A 17,139-nucleotide genomic window follows, 5' to 3' on the forward strand; every position below is an offset into this window, starting at 1 on the left:
AGTTATTCACTGAAAGAAAGTGAATGGAATGTCAACATTATGATGTACGAACTTTGCACAATTTTAAAGGGTAAAATAGTTAAAACCACAAAGAAACCAAACTAATAGCACCGACTTACATGAACATACACTTAAGCTGGTGCTCTACATGGTGCTAAAACAAAATCACACTATCCATAGCACAAACTGTAGAAAGAATAGGACAAACTCTGTGTGACGTCAGCTGTCAGCTGTCTGCTTACAATAGGCGGACTCAAACAGCTCTTGAAGCCACAGCGGCTTCCATATTGAAATCGCAGTCTCAACCAAACTTTGGATCAACCTAACGGCCCGCCCACTAAGCCCGACTTCCTGTTAGCTAGCTAGCATTCTGGTTGACAGACACGTAGCATTTGCCTGTCGAGCTATCTGTCAATCAAATGAGACGCGCAAATTAGTCCACAGTGAGGTTTTTCCTAAATATAATCTAAACCATTGTGGTACAAAAATATTCACCCTCTGAAGCACTCTCTCTATTGCACATGCTGTCGAGCTGTGCACGCTCCTCAGTTTTCTGTCATCTTCTGTTCCCCACGTTACACATTAATTTAAGCTAGGCTGAGATGCTCACAAAACCAGTTCGTGAACTGGTGGCATTTTGGGTTTGACAGACTGGCCGCTCTTTACGTCAATCACGTCAGAGCTGCATCAAGTGGCAGATGCCACAGGGAGGAAGGGTGAACTGAGCGATAGCCTATCGAATGAATTTATTGAAATGACACATGATTGACCAGCATAGCTTATGTGATCACCTGGTCAATCGTGATCGGCATATTGGGCACCCCTGTTTTAAAGTATCTAATCCTCCTCGTCTCTCTCTCTCTCTGTGTGCAGGTCCGTTTAGAGTGGCCTACAGACCTCGCCATCAACCCCATGGACAACTCCATCTACGTCCTGGACAACAACGTGGTGCTGCAGATCACTGAAAACAGACAGGTGTCACCCATCTTTATCGTTATATGTACTCTCCATTACGCTGTGTGATGAATCAGGCATGAGCTTTCACTTTTGGTACCTGCAGGCAGTGATTCTGATAACAGCAGAGGCAGATTAGCTCTCTCACAGCTACTCTTCTTGTAATAAGCTTCAATAATACTGAAATGAATAGAGATCAATTTTAACTTAAAAACATAACAATCCATATTATCCGTCCATACATCCATGCATCCATCCATTTTCTTCTGCTTATCCGGAGCCAGATTGCGGTGATAGCAGGCTAAGCAAATCCAACCCGACATCTCTCTCTCCAGCAACATTTTCCACCTCTTCCTTTGGGATTTTGGGGCATCCACAGGCCAGGTGAGATATATAATTCTTCCAGCGAGTCCTGGGTCTGCCCTGGGGTCTCCTTCTAGTTGGATGCGACCTCCATAAGGATTCTACCAGGAGACATTCTGATCAGACACCCAAACAACCTCAACTTGCTTCTTTCCAGGTGAATGAGCAGCGGCTCTACTCCGAGATCCCTCTGGATGTCCAGGCTCCTCACCCTATGTCTAAGGCTGAGCCAAGCCCCCCTTTAAGAGGAAGCTTATTTTGACCAGTTGAATCTGCGATCTTATTCTTTCGGTCATTCGCCAGAGTTCACGGCCATAGGTGAGGGTTGGGACAAAGATCGATCAGTAAATTGAGAGTTTTGTCTTCAGCTCCCTCTTCACCACAACAGTATGATACAACATCTGCAATAATGCCAACGCTGACTGATTGGCCTGTCGATCTCCATTCTACCCTCACTTGTAAACAAGATCCAGAGATGCTTGAACTCCTTGACTTGGGCCAAAGACCCACTCCCCACTGAGAGGTAGCAATCCACTGCTGTCCAGCAGAGAACCATGGCCTGGGACTTGGAGGTGATGACCCACATCTCGACCGCTTTACACTCAGCTGCAAACCATCCCAGTGCCTGCTAGAGGTCCCTGTCTGAAGAAGCCAACAAATTATCATCAGATTATCCAGAAATAATTTGATGATATCAAAGAAATGTTTGGTATTGTTTTCAGAGTCTAACATTCATATGTGTGGAAACAGTGCACGGCTTGCAGGGGCCAGACTTGAACAGCTAAGGGTGCTCATGTTGCACAAAGTACCCCTCCCAGAGGGAAAACATAAGGATACATTATAAACAAAATTTACACAGTCAGAGTGGTGAATGAGTATAAATCAGGGCAAATGCTAAAAAGTGATGGCTACTGGAATCAGAATCACTGCTACTGTTTGCTAAAACCGTTTCATTGACTGATTTAAAAGCTTCAGTGTCAACTTAACCTAACCAAAAACCTCTGGGCTTCCCTTGAATAAACCTGAGTATTCTTTACTCAGGTGCGTATCGTGGCAGGTCGTCCCATGCACTGTCAGGTTCCTGGTATCGAGTACACGATGGGGAAGAGAGCGGTCCAGACCATGTTGGAGGGTGCCACAGCCATCGCTCTGTCCTACAGCGGCGTCCTTTACATCGCGGAGACAGACGAGAAGAAACTGCATCGCATCCGACAAGTAACCTTTATTTTATTCAACTCCTAAGCATAGTAATTTCTTCATTTGTGATGTTTTTTTTAAGTTTTTAGAGTCAATCGGATTCATTCCACCTGTGGTGTCAGTGTCTCATTTGTTTTAAAGAAGAGCAGTCAACTTTAGCTTTTTTACAACAAAGAAAATAAAACACCGAAAGCACAGATTACTGGTCAGATTTGAACCCCGAATTCTAAATTGTAATTATAAAGATTTAACTGGAAGCTGTGAGAATATTTTTCTGTTAATGTTTAACATTGTTTTGAAATGTTTCAGGTTTCTACTGATGGGGAGATTACACATCTAGCTGGAGCGCCATCTGACTGTGACTGCAAGGTACTACACACCTTCTCTTCACACCTTTATGAAACCATCATGTGCATCTTTACATCTTTATTGCATAATTAAGAATGTGTCCATTGTAAAGGACATTGTGTTTTTAGCTGACTTTTTGAGCTTTTTAGCTTTAGTGTTGGTCGGCTAGCAAGATTTGTATTTTAGTCTTTACCAACCTGATTCTGAGGGAAATAAAGGGGACAAAAGAATTGGGGCTGTATAGCAGGGTGGGGGTAAACCTGCAAAGCAGACGGATTGACACGTCTGTCATCAGACAAATCCATCTTGCAAAGCTCCGTGCTGTAACGATTGAGCCTTGTCTTTTGCTCCAGCATGAGTCTGCAATAGATATGACTGGAGTTAACTTAGATATAGTGTAGCAGCAAAACTGGGCCACTTTTCTTTATTGAAAGAAAAGCAAGGAGCCACAGTGGAAGCTTCTCTTGGCAGAGAAGATATTTTTGCACTTCTCCCGACCGGCCTCTGCATGAGTTTTATCCACCAACAAGCTTCAGAAACTACAGGAGCGTGTGTCTGTCGAGCTCAGGTGACTACTGGAACTGCACATGTCTACTTTCTTATTTTCCCTCTGATTGGCCCATAATGAATGTGACAGACAGAACGTTTGGCCAATCACTGTGGGAGGTTTCCCAGATGAATGTGAAATATATTCTGTGCAGTGGATATGAAACTGTCTATCTGACATTTTAGGCTAAATTGCTAATTATTATATATGCTAATCTTGGCCTGCAAAAACAGATGTAGCAGAATGAAAGGCCAGACAATTGAGGAGAGTTCTTTGATTCTACCAAACCTTGGGTTAAACACTTTTCAGCAAAGCAACTGGCCAATCCTATCTTGCCCTGGCCTACAGCGCAGACATGACAAGGTTTTTGGAAGACTTGAAAGTAGAGATTGAGAGCAGAAATTAAGTAGGAGAGGTTTCCTGAAGGATTACATCAGTAGAAAAGCTGATAAAGTAAAATTCTTAATGCAGCCATTGGCATCGGCAATGAAAAATGCATGAAAAAAGAACGTCTTCATTGGCTAGTGTAATTCATTAAATATCAGTGGCTTTAAAGGCTTATAAAAAAAAAAATGTTGATGAATAGTAAAATAAGGAATCTTTCACTCTCCATTTCTCACTTTTTTTTTCTTCTTCTGTCCAACAGAACGATGCAAACTGTGACTGCTACCAAACTGGAGACGGCTACGCTAAAGATGCACGCCTCAACTGTCCGTCCTCTCTGGTGGTTTCTCCAGATGGGACTCTGTTCGTCGCTGATCTTGGAAACATCCGGATACGAGCCATTAGATGCAACCGGCCACCCACTGGTGTGTATATACTGCAAAGGAGGCAATGATATGTTCCCCTTCTGTCAACGAACACCTTGAATTTTGATTGCTCTCTCTGTTTGACATGCCATCAAAAACACTCTAGAGAGAGGATTCCAACTTTGTTTTTCTGCAGCACAACAAGCACTTAACTTTGTTTCTCTCTGATTCTTCAGGCTCTCTTGCTTCTGGTCCAAGCTCATATGAAGTCGCCTCTCCAGCCTCTCAGGAGCTCTATGTGTTCGACCTAAATGGCACTCATCAGTTCACCATGTCTCTGGTCACCGGAGACTACAAGTACAACTTCAGCTACAGGTCAGTGACAGAGAGAGTGTGGGAGGAAACACACATCGTCAACACTGCTGCTAAAATTCTTTTTTCTAGACTCTTTGTTCTTTTCCTTCTTTTCATACTGAAGCTAATTCTCACTCTGTCATTTTTCCTCCCACTCTCCATCACTTTCAGCAATGAGGAGGATGTTACAGCGGTGACAGACAGCAGCGGGAACACCCTCCGTATCCGTAGAGACACTAACAGGATGCCTGTGCGTGTGGTCGCCCCTGACAACCAGGTAAGACTGGTCTGATGACCCAATCCATCATAACATCAGCGGATGGAACTTTGACCATCTTTTAATTTTTATTGTATCAGAACATTAAAATGCCATGTAAGTAAGGACAAAGTTTTGGCATCTTAAATTTATTAAGATGAGATGATTTATAAAAAGGTTAAAAACATGAAAAAAGAGAAATTTTGAAAGCTGTCACTTAAGTAATTTGCTGACAAAATATGAATAATAAAAAAAAATAAAAAATATCAAAAATAAACAGAATAAAAATAAAAAAATTATCAAAAATAAAAAAATAAGAATTTAAATATTTTAAATCAACAAATAAATAATGACTTAATCAATAAAAACTTTTACAAATAAAAAATAATTATGGTGTAACAAAATAAATTCGCAATCTTTTTCTGATATTTATAAAATCGATTCACAACAAAAAGTCAAAATCCATAAAATAAATAAGAGTCACAAATATGCATTTATAAATACAACAGGAAACAACAATCAATAAACAAATTAAAAAGAAAAAAGTAATATTATTTCAAAAATAAATTGTGAATTAGAATTGAATATTATTTTGCAATTTACTTAATACATTCCCAGCTGATGAAGAACTATTTTTAATGTAATTTTACATTTTCTTATTCTTCACAGAAATTAAAACGTCAAACAAAAATTCATATTTAGAAGCAAAGTTGACATTTCTTCCCTCTCCTTAGAGTGGTTACTCCTGCTCTGTCTTTGTGTGTCTATAGGTCATCTGGCTGACCATCGGGACAAACGGAGGTCTGAAGAGTCTCACTGCTCAGGGTCAGGAACTTGTCCTTTTTAGTTACCACGGCAACAGTGGCTTGCTGGCGACCAAGAGCATCCAGATAGGCTGGACCACGTTCTATGAGTGAGAAGGATTTTTGCGTTTGTACTTCAGAGTGTGTTTTTCTGTGCTGCTGTGTGCAGAGAGGAGTGTGTCCAAAGACATTATCTACACGCTTAAATGCCTACAGCTGTACTTAATTATGTGATGAGAGAGTGGATATGTCAAGGCAACATTAGCCACATCTTCAGCACCCTACATGCAAAGCGAGCAGGTTTCATCAATGAGGTCCTGTGGCTTTTAAAGGAAGTTTCTGTTTTTTAAAAAGTCTCTTACTCTGTAACAAATGCTCTCTCTTTGTAGAGATCATATCTGTGATGCTGTCAGACTCTTGAATTAACAATCGGAGTCTGTTATCATCAAACACAGCAGTCTTAAGTGGACATTCTGTATTTTGAGCCAGTTACAGCATGGATTTTGTCCACTAAAGACTGTTTTTTTCCTGCAATTTCTCAGTTATCCCAAAACATTTTGTCCCTGTTTGTCATACAGACCCACTTAAATGGGTACTGGAATTTCCCTTAAAGATAAGACAGACTAAAACTGTACAACTGTAAAATTGTAGACTGCAGAGAAAGTGTTTCCACATTCAGTTTTGTATGAACAGAGATGACTGAACGAATTCTCTCTGGATGACAGAAAGGCTAAGATTACAACAGAAATTCACAGCACTTTAAGTTGTACTTTATTTTCAAAAAGTTAATCTTAAGCTCTTCCTTCTTACTGGATTGAAAATATGTCATTTTAAGAGCCAGCTCTTTGATGTTTAGCTGTGTCAAACTGTCTGTGTCTCTCTGTGATGTACAGTGGGCTGTATTATTTTTAGTAAGTACCTTTAAAGCACATTAACACTTAATGTTCCTTCATTCTTCCCTGCAGCTATGACAGCGAAGGCCGTCTGACTAACGTGACCTTCCCCACCGGTGTGGTCACCAATCTCCATGGTGATATGTCGTCAGGGGCCGTTGCCGTGGACATTGAGACATCAGGGAGGGATGAGGACGTTTCCATTACGACCAACCTGTCATCCATAGACTCTTTCTACACACTGGTGCAAGGTAAGACGTTCACTGATGGAGAAAGGAGAGAAGTTAGCAAATGTTGCAGCAGTTAAAAATAAAGTCGACGTATAAAAACAGAAGATCTTTGAGTGTGTACTGCAAAAAGGAAACAGAGAGGCTCTACTAGGCCCCATTTTATCATCCATTATTTACACAATCTATGAAATCTAACATGGAGAAAGATCCCTGCTGAAACAAAGGTAAAGAAAAATGGGCTCAGATCAGACTGCATGAATTTAAACAGACTTCTGATTGCACCGTCACCACCCATAGTCAAAGGCAGGACCCAAATGTAAACAGCAGGAACAACAAACACCCTTAGTGTGTCCAGGATGTCCCAGGACCTCGATTCAACACAACTGGCATGTCAGAATTGTTCTCTTTTTTAAAAGAGACTTTCTGTTGTTATTTAAAGAAGGCAGAACAGTGAAAAGTGTAGAGCAGTGCTTCCCAAACTGTGTCCATCTAACCAGGAGTTTAGATGTAAAAAAAAAAAAAAAAGACAAAAAGGAACAAGAAAGTGTTTGTTGCCCCATCTAACATTTATGACGTTAAGCATAAATGTTGAGGGAAAACAATAATTTAGCCCTGCTGCCCTTGTTAAATGTGAACTAATGAGCCTGCTGTTGCACGGCCTCGAGTGGCCAGCAGTGATTTGTTTCCGAGCACGCTCAGTGCGTTTCCCCGAGTGTGGTGCAAACAGAGCAGTCTCCCTCACAGCACCGCAGTATTGATTGCAGTGTAATAAGTTATTCAAAGCCATCGACAAGTGCAGCGTTTCTCTCCATCAATTCACCTACATTATTTATCGTTTCATGTCCTCGCCATTGTCTAAACTGCTCAGAGAAACGGCCCGCTGCTCTGTGATGTGAAATCACATTATGTGGAAGTGCAGTGCAGGAATGGGAAACAAGCAGCTGCGCTGTTTGGTGATTGCTTAGTGAAAACTGGAAAACAGGTTTGGTTTTTTCAGAGCTGAATATTTTACAAGAATGGAAACAGGAAATATTAATGTCATTGTGTTTTTGGAGACTATAATAATAAACTAATCAGTTAGATCATTTTAAAAATGGAAAAACGGATGTATTACGGCTGGAGTCAAAGCGCTGCACTGACCAGCAGATCTGTAGAGTCCCAGGAGGGCCATTTAAAAAAAATAAAACCTGTTAAAGACCAATAAACTAAAATATACTTTTACCAGAATTATTTTTCTATTAATGTATCAGTGTGGAAAGATTATTTTTATTCCCTGCGATTTTTGTTATTCCTTTTTTGCTTGTTTATAATGACATATTTTATTTTCAGCTCTTCTTACTGGTGCAGGAAATTAAAAGGATTGACACCTTTACCCTTCACACTAAAATTTAAATGAAAAGAAGAAAAACTTGAAGATACAAATGAATGACCTTGTGAAAATTTAAATAAACAAAAAATTGAAGACTGTTTTAAAGACGATTATGTACAGAAAAGAAGCTTATTTTCATTAATAATGTAAAAAATGACATATCTGAATTTAACTTTATTTACAGAATTAATGTTAAAACATAACTCCAAAATTATGCAAGTATTTGTTCTCTGATATCTCTCATCTCATTTACAGCTATTCCTTGAGTTATTGCCTCATTGTTATCATGCTCATATGTGTAATTTTACATTGTCATCTCAAAACAAAAATACAGGATTTTTTTGGGGGGGATTTGGCCAAATTTCAGATTATTTATTTTGCAAGAAAATAATGATTTATATCTTTTGTGATCCAAACTTGCATAAAATGTTGTAGATTTTACAGGACAAAATCCTAGGAGAAAAGAGCTATTTTTTATTTACTTATTTTAATAAATAAGAGAGAGCCTAATTTGCTGTGGCATAATTGTGATGCCACATGGAATTAGGACAACTTTCAAAAATTAAGTGATTTTTTTGTCACTTACTGACTTGAATACTGAGTTTAAAAATGTTAAATTTATTCAGATGATGCAAAGCTGCAGTCTGTACCCTGATTCAGCTCTATAGTTGTGTTAAAGTCTGCAGTAACTGCAGCTTCAAATATTTATTTTCCTTTTGAATTTTTTCATAATCACAGCAGAAAAGTCAAAACAGACAGATCGTACATCAGAGGGAGGAGGAGAAGAAACCAAAGGTCCACTGTCTAGATTGCCTCTCTTTTCATTTTCACTCTTACACACCATACGCACACACACCCGCGGCCATTAGTCCTGTGAGAGGTCAAGGGGAAGCTAATTAAAGGAGACCGGGGGACGTTAATACCTGTTCTGTGCTCCATTAGCAGCTTCAAACAACGACCAGGAAATTAATTGTTCTGTTTTCCCTCCTCACATTCACCCTTCACCCTGTCACACTGTCTCTCCCCTCTCTCTTTGAATTTTCTCTTCTCCAGTCCCAGGTCGGTTTCAGTTTTCTTGACTTTTGCTCCACAGAAGAAAAGTGAATCATTGTCATGGTTTATTAATGATAATATTATCAACTGGGTTTCTCACCCTCACAGATCAGCTTCGTAACAGCTACCAGGTGGGGAACGACCACTCGCTGAGGGTCATCTACGCCAATGGCATGGACTCTCACTACCAGACTGAGCCTCATATACTAGCAGGTAACACTGTGAAGCAGCATTGTCCTACCCAGGAGCCACAACCACAAAAACAGTTAGCTTTTGAGAAAAGAGACAACAATTACAGTTCATTAAATGCATGCTTTATGGTGCAATTAGGGATGGGGATCATTAGTTTTATTGATATTGATTCCCTTATTAAGGATCTGAGTCTTTATCAATACCACTATCAGTATGTCTTTATTATTTGGGGGAAAGACACTTTTAACAGAGCTGGTATAAGCTCGGTAAAACTTGAGTTAAGAAGAAGTTAAGAGGTATACAATACCTGTCATATTCTGTGTTATGATGTAGCAGCTGGTTTAGCTGTTAGTTAATCTGCTTTTAACCTCTGGGAGGATATTCTGACATCCTGCAAAGAAATTCAAACAGAAACTCGAAAAAAACTCACAAGTTCAATGGATGCAAGAATAGTGAGGGTGATATAAAGAAGGGCTCCTATGTTAACGTGTAACATGGCCTGTTAAGATGTTTTTGATTGAAATAGCTTTGATTTCAGTAAATATGACCTCCTAATGCTGCACATTTAACAAATGACCATTTTCAGTTCCTTACAACCTATAAAATGTTTTAAAACTCTGTTTTGCATAATAATGTGGAAAAGTGCATTTTGAAGTTTTTATTTTTAAAAAATAATGATTATCATTATGAAGTTTGTTCAAAAACATTTGAATTATGCTCTTACGGCTGATGACTTGAAAAATATCTGAATGTCATTTGCATTATTATTTATGAAAATAAGAGAAAAATGTCATTTGCATAATAACGTGGAAAGCGGCATATAGGACTTGAAAGATCCAAAACCAGTCACAAAAGAGTCAAGTGGGGGGGATCCTCTGAACCAGGACTGATTTGTCCTTTTTTGCCACTGTTCAAAAAGGACAACAGATGCGTTTTATTCTCACACCATTTCTTAGTTTGCATTCCTCTCAGCACAAATCAGTAAAATACATAAAAAATGAGCTCGGAGAGAGTCAGAATGTGCCGGGTACACTGAGGTGGTCCATCATAATAAAGCGGGCTGCTTGTTTTATGTCAGTGTTTTGTCATCTTTGCAGAGTAATGTTGTGCAGGTTTACAGGCCTGCTTTAGCAGCTGAGCAGTGTAACAGTAAATACAGAGGAGGAGATGCTCACAGTGATTGATGATCAGCTGAAATGAGTGTCAAGTCTCTGCAGAGTTTAATATGATGCTTTTAAAACTGCAATGCTACAGCAGGCTGCAGAAACAAGGTAGTAGAGATCAAAAGTGATGGATGAAGTGTCTGTTTTACATTAATAGTACAAGATATACATCTGTTTCTTCATAAAGCAATGCAATCATGCAAACTTCCTTTTCTAGCCTGCTCTGAAATGCTGCTTGTTGGAAAACTGACACCTCTCGCTGTATTCTTGCATTTTTTTGGTGCATGGGTATTTCATTTTGTTGTGGAGAAGTTACAAGATGCACCCAACCCAATAATGATGCCATTCTTCTGTCTTATTGCTCAGAGTGTTCTCCGAAGCACCTTCCTCAACAGCTGGCCCAATTTCTTAGGAAAAGATTTTTTATTTGGTTTAACCTCATTTAATGAGGAGAAACAAATCTCACTGAGATTAGTCACTGTTTTTTCAAGAATGTACTGACCAAGACAGGCAACAGCAAATTTAAGAAGCAGCCATACTTATTAGTAAAATGCTCAAACAAAACACTGAAATACAAGATAGAGTGAGCATTTTTCAAAGTGTTTTAAAGTTTCTCAACACCAAAGAGAAGAAAAAAGCAATCTGAAAAGTGCAAAAGTTCAGTTCAGCATAATGTTGGTTAAATTGAGCAATCTGCAGGACCCAGTCCAACATTTACACTCTTACTGGTGCATTTAACATTGTATTCTGTTTTTGAATCCTAGGTGCCGCTAACCCGACTGTAGCTCGACGCAACATGACGCTACCTGGAGAGAACGGCCAGAATCTGGTGGAGTGGAGGTTCAGGAAAGAGCAGACACGAGGAAAAGTCATCGTGTTCGGGAGAAAGCTCAGGGTGAGTACTCTTTGTACATGCAGAAATAAAAAACCTAATTTCTGACCAACAAACATTACTGTTATTTTTTAAGAGAAGACAGGATGTGTTTGATGTGTGGGTTTGCTCATTTAAAAGGGATTTGGTTCAGTCCAGTGGAGTGAGGTAAGTTTAATTAATCATTTATTCATTTTCTGTGTAATGATGACACTTTTCATGCGCACCACTTCTTTCTTCTGGTTTCGAGAGATGTAAAAACACATAACAGTCCCTAGGCTCCAGTTATCCATACAACCTTGCAATGAGGCAACAAACCCCTCAGTTTGACTTGCATTGTTTGGCCCCCTCTGTGAGCAGCTCATGTAGGTTACTTGTTCTTGACGATTATGATGCTGCATCTGTTGTTCCTATGGGCTATTAGGAGAGAACGATGGGACAGTGATGGGTCTGAATATTACATGAAGTGCTCTCTAACTAGCCCTGCATAATCGGAGGAAACTGTGCCGTCACGAGGCCCTCCTGAGTGTCTTATGCACAGCGGTGCCACACTCAGCGTGGTCCTGTAAACACTAATGACTGAAGCAGCATGCGTGAGCGACTGCTGTACTGCTAGTGAGCAATAATGAGCATGAAGGTGAGCAGGAATCAAACATGCTGTACATGAGAGCTGCTTGTTATTTATACAGGTTTGAGTTTGTCATCAGTACAGCTTCCTGCAGCAGAAACAAGCTGACAGTTAAAGTCACTGTGACCAGAGACAGCTCTAATCTAGCTTTAGACTGAATTATAATATTTGTTCCCGCTCCGTAGTCTCCTTTGGGCCTACAATTCAAGCCCAACCAATCCTGAGCAGAGATATGTCATCAGACTGTAATCTGCCACTCACAGTTTCAGACAACATGGCGGTGATTTTTTTCACTTTGTGGCTTGTTTTGAGTTGTTTTGGTCAGATACAGCCCTCTAGCATTCCACCATTATCTATTACGTTTGTCAAGGGAAACAGACAGATTGTATGTGTGCATGCATCAGCGATAATTCTTTAAGGGCTTAGGTGTAATTGGGCATGGTATGGACTGACTAGTGTGAGTGCATCCTTAGATTGTGCAAAGCATCACATTCATGGGGATTGCAATGTCGTGTGCTATTTTTTTAACAGTTTGAAACATCTCCTGTTTGACACAAAGTCAGCTCTAGAAAGGTTCACGTGGTTATAAACTGCTCATCCCAGACATCATGTGTTCATGACCACAAACAGGAATGGTTTTATCTGATATTTGTGGTCAAATTAATGTCCTTGAAAACTAGGGTGGTCATTTCTGCAGCATCAAAAAGGAGGACACTTTGCAGCACTTAGTGAAGCAAGAATATGGCAGCTGATGCTTGACTGCATGATAAACTAAAGAGGTCTGCAGCAGATATATTGTCATCTAAGGTGATGCTGCTTCTCAAAAAAAGAATTCAGGAAAGAGAAACTCATGGCTCATCTGTTGCTCTTATGTTTATCTGCGCTAGCATGCATATCACTGCCCCTTTTCCCTTGGTACTAACATCCACATCATATTGACAAAGAGTACAATGCAAATGTAGTCCATCTTTGCTGCTTTTAGCAATAAATGAGAGTCCTTGAAATCGGATTGAATGAGTTCTGTCCTTCCGGCATGCTAACGTTCTGTTAACGTGATGACATAACCACCAGGTCGCGGTTTTCCCGCAGATTGGGCTACTCTTACACACTGACTCTAAAAAGACTGACATCTGAGACCCTCTCACATCTAAAGACAATTTGTTAGCAAGTTTTTAGTCTCAGACTGAGATTTTGCAAAGACTGTGGGTCACTAACTAAAAGACTAGAATAGGATTCCTTTTGAGATTATTTCCCATCATGCATCTGGTGGAAATTCACAACAACAATTTTTGAGCAGAGAACAAGATGTAGAAGGAGATGGAGATAACATTTGAGTTAATATCTCTTAAAATCCCATGTTTCTAAATTATTTACATCGAGTAGAAACGAAAGGAAAGTTAAACACTGAAGCGACTTTGCATGTTACTGCAACAACCGAGGAACTATCCCGGAAACACTTCAGAATAAAAGTATTGTATGAAAAGATAGTCTCATCACAGAAACAAACTGATTGGGCTTTTACTTTGAAAATCCCAATGGAGATATACTGTACCTGTCATGTCAGCCTGGAATGAATTGACAGACAAGGCACACAAACTCAGGAGCAGAGATCTGACTGCAGCTCTGACCAGACTAAAGACTTACGATAATATCAAACACGTTTGATATAATGGAAACATCAAGACTGAAAACAGATGGAATTGAGTCTTATGACCACCTTACACCTAACAACTGAGACAACAGGATCAAGCTGCCACTTTGGCAAGACTCCCATGATTTTACTCCGACTTTGGAATTTTGTGTGCAACTTTGAAATTAGACAAAAAGTCGGTGGGTATAAAGCCGCCTTAAATCAACCAGCAGAGAAGCAGGAAAACACAGAACATAGTACACAGACATACACACCACACACAGAGAAGCAGCATGCCTGTGCATGCACAAGCAGTATATGTGGTGTGGCAGAGGTTTTGCTTGCTTATTTTGAATTTCAGCATTGGGCTTGGTTTTGTCACACAGACCTGGCAACCCTGGACAAGACATAGGCAGCTAGCTCATGGGGGCTTGTTTGTTTTTAAACAATGATATATATTAGATAATCCTTTGACACTGCTTTCAGCCAATCATATCTTTTGAACGATCTTTCGTTAGACCAAAAGTGTCGCAACGCCAAAAAGGAGGACAAAAAAAAAGCGTCCGGTTGAGGCATTTAAATTCCGGACTGTTCAGCCTAAAGCCGGGCATATGGCCACCCTATTGCAAGCCCATGCTCTTATATTTTTCTTCCAACAGAGCTCAGCAGCCACCACTTTACTCTTGTCCACACAGAAACTACTGGACCTGCCCCCCCACAAACATATCATCAATGCAGAAATGCATTGTGAAGCGGAGCTGTCCCAAGTCAAAGGGTTTTAAAAAGTCAAATTTAAGAAAAATCTTTGGATGATATTGGTGAATGAAGCCAAAAAACTATGGAAACACTAAACCAAGTCCTTGGTCACAGCTGCAGTTTCAGTCCAGATTCTGTGATTCTTTCCAGTTGTGCAGTTTTTTTGCTCAGCGTTTGATTCAACATCAAGTCCTGGTTTTCATGGGTCCAGGTGACCATGGCGAGCCCTGCCACTCAGCAGGACGATGAGAGTCCCCGATATGATGATGCTTACTCTCTGTGTGACTTCTGGCTGTTATCTGATGCTTTTTCATCCAGCTGGCTCCCATCCATCTGCTCCCCCTTTTACTCACCCCCTGCATTCAACTGGTGCTAATTTACAAATGAATGAGTGTCTGAATGAAGAGATGAGAGAAATGAGTGTTGAACATGTTCCAGCAGGCCTCTCTCTTTAATGAAACACGTCTGTGAAAGAATCGATCGTCTGATTCTGAGTGCGTCCCCCTCGATCAGGCAGCTGTGAGGTGAGTTTTGAGCTGAACCTGAACCATCGGTCTTTGTAAATGTGAGTTTGAACAAACAGGACGTCATTTAGAGAGCCTTAAAGAGAGTCAGCTGGCTCTGTGACGCCACAGTACTTCACAGCTTCTGGATCTGAAGTCTGTGTGGCTAAGATGCAGATTTTGAATAGAAAACAATGACACACCTGGGTGTCTCTATTGCTTATCTTTGCTTATCTATGAGAAGGATCCTTTATCATGAAGCAGCTTTAATGAGTGTTTGTGGACCAAGAGTTCAGAAATAAAGCTTGGTTTCCCTGTCTGTCTCTTATTTGATTCCTTTTCTTGATGCTTCAGTGTGCCTGGTTCTTCTTGAGGCTGTTTTTCTTGCCCTGTAGCCTGTCCACCACAGACCAAAATAGGTCACCTTTTCATGCTTTGTTCTATCCAAACTTCCAGGGATTCTTAAATTACCAAAAAAAAAAACGTCTCTAGAAGTAAAACCCTCTTGCTGCTGCTTCAGGGTGGTTTCAGACCATTTTTAGAGTGCTGGAGCACCCCTATACTTGCTCTCAGCCCCCCTATGACAATTTTAACAAGACTCAGTGCCCCTCTAGTTTGTTGTAAAGTTACAGATATCTCAACATTAATTTTAGGGAGCAAAACACCAAATTTTAAACGATAGTCCCATGCAAGGATGCAGGGGAAATTCAAACAAACGCAACATCTGAGCTACACGCTACATCAACAGCAGCCATTGCTATTGGCTTCCAGTGCAACTAAACCCCACCTGTTGCAAACGTCTCATTCTCCTCAAATGGCGCAGATTGGTCAGACCTGGCATAATTGTTTCAAAATGGAGCTTTGCAAGATGGAATTACCTGATGAAAGACATGAAATCTTGCCAATCCACCTGCTTTGTACAGTTCAAGGAGCTATTTCTGCTGCCATGTTTGTTTTGCCAATATGTCAGGTGACTGAGGCTACACCTGTGCAGGTGGTCGGTAGCTGTTGGTAAGTGGTATGAGGCATTAACATGCTGCACTAACTTGTCTTCTTTCTGACTTCTACAGGTTTTCTTAAAATCTGATGAAGTCCTCATCCTAGTTTCTAAACTTGGTATATGATGTTTACTAGGGGTGTAACGGTATGGAAAATTTAGGTTCGGTACGTACCTCGGTTTTGAAGTCACGGTTTGGTACAGTTTTGGGACGGTGAATAAAGCTAATAAATAACAGATTTTTAAATTATTTTTAAATTGTATTAAATTGTATTAAAATAAATAGGCTGAATAAATTAAATTTAAATCATTAATAATGCTGCAACCTCCTTCCAAAAGGTCTTCAATTAATACAATTATTAATATATAAATACATTTTTGAGTTTCTAGGTTATTTTAATTGATATATTGACATATAAATACCCATGCTTTAAACACTAAAATTTCCTAGCCAACTTAAACACATCATCATACAACCATAAGTTAGCTTGTTAAGTATACCAATTAGCCTTCTATCCTTCTGATTTCAACACGGATCTCAGCACTGGATTACGTTTTTAAACAATGGAACCTACTACAAAGTTTGGTAGAACTTTTCACAGCCCATCTTGTGAAATCGGAGGATAACTTTATCTATAATGCAGCTGCAGACATGATAGAGTCTCCTCTCCCCCTCCTCTGAGGCTGATAGTTGAAGGTACTCTTAGAATTAATTTGATTCACTAAACCAGAGCACCATTGGTATAATACAAAGATATTAAATCATAGGAAATTTACAACTGGCTGGTGAGACTTTGTTGTTCCTCCTCATTACAGTGGTGTTCTTGTTTGAATGGAGCCTTTTTTAAATGTGATTGGTCCACTGGACGACGTGCTGTCAGCAACACATCTGCTGAATAATGTCAGCGCTACTGTTGTTGTCTTTGTCCACTGTTGTTTTTCACTGGGAAACAAAGTGTTCCTAAACAGGACACTTTCATCTGGGAATATTCAGGCTGTTGCTGTTGTTTGCTGTCGTTGTTAGGAGAGTGTGACAATGAGTTGTTCTCTGGTTTTCTGTCTGTGTATGTGTACGAATACACGTACCTTTACACCCATTATGTTTACATGACCAAACACTTGGGATTCTTACAACAAACAAAGTCCATATATGCATCCTCAGTGTGTGAATAATGAAAATGTTGCATGTCATGTTAGGGAGTGCCTACACTAGTCCATCTGTACTGTACCCAAGTACTGTAGACCCCAAAGTCCAGTTTGCTTGATCAGTTTGAGTACTTCGT

General features: G+C 40.0%; 1 protein-coding gene across 2 annotated transcripts in view; it reads left to right on the forward strand.

Moving 5' to 3' along the window:
• Nucleotides 1–17,139, forward strand: part of tenm3 (teneurin transmembrane protein 3) — a 366,938-nt gene that overhangs the window by 320,051 nt on the left and 29,748 nt on the right. For both annotated transcript variants that reach the window (XM_041784623.1, XM_041784625.1), the window contains 10 exons: nucleotides 874–975; nucleotides 2,359–2,532; nucleotides 2,824–2,883; nucleotides 4,056–4,218; nucleotides 4,395–4,533; nucleotides 4,684–4,789; nucleotides 5,539–5,681; nucleotides 6,537–6,715; nucleotides 9,225–9,329; nucleotides 11,236–11,366. In XM_041784623.1, the coding sequence (XP_041640557.1) occupies nucleotides 874–975; nucleotides 2,359–2,532; nucleotides 2,824–2,883; nucleotides 4,056–4,218; nucleotides 4,395–4,533; nucleotides 4,684–4,789; nucleotides 5,539–5,681; nucleotides 6,537–6,715; nucleotides 9,225–9,329; nucleotides 11,236–11,366 (1,302 nt within the window). The remainder of the gene's footprint in view (nucleotides 1–873; nucleotides 976–2,358; nucleotides 2,533–2,823; nucleotides 2,884–4,055; nucleotides 4,219–4,394; nucleotides 4,534–4,683; nucleotides 4,790–5,538; nucleotides 5,682–6,536; nucleotides 6,716–9,224; nucleotides 9,330–11,235; nucleotides 11,367–17,139) is intronic.

The sequence above is a fragment of the Cheilinus undulatus genome, linkage group 4 (genome assembly GCF_018320785.1).
Source record: "Cheilinus undulatus linkage group 4, ASM1832078v1, whole genome shotgun sequence".
NCBI classification, from domain to species: Eukaryota; Metazoa; Chordata; class Actinopteri; order Labriformes; family Labridae; genus Cheilinus; species Cheilinus undulatus.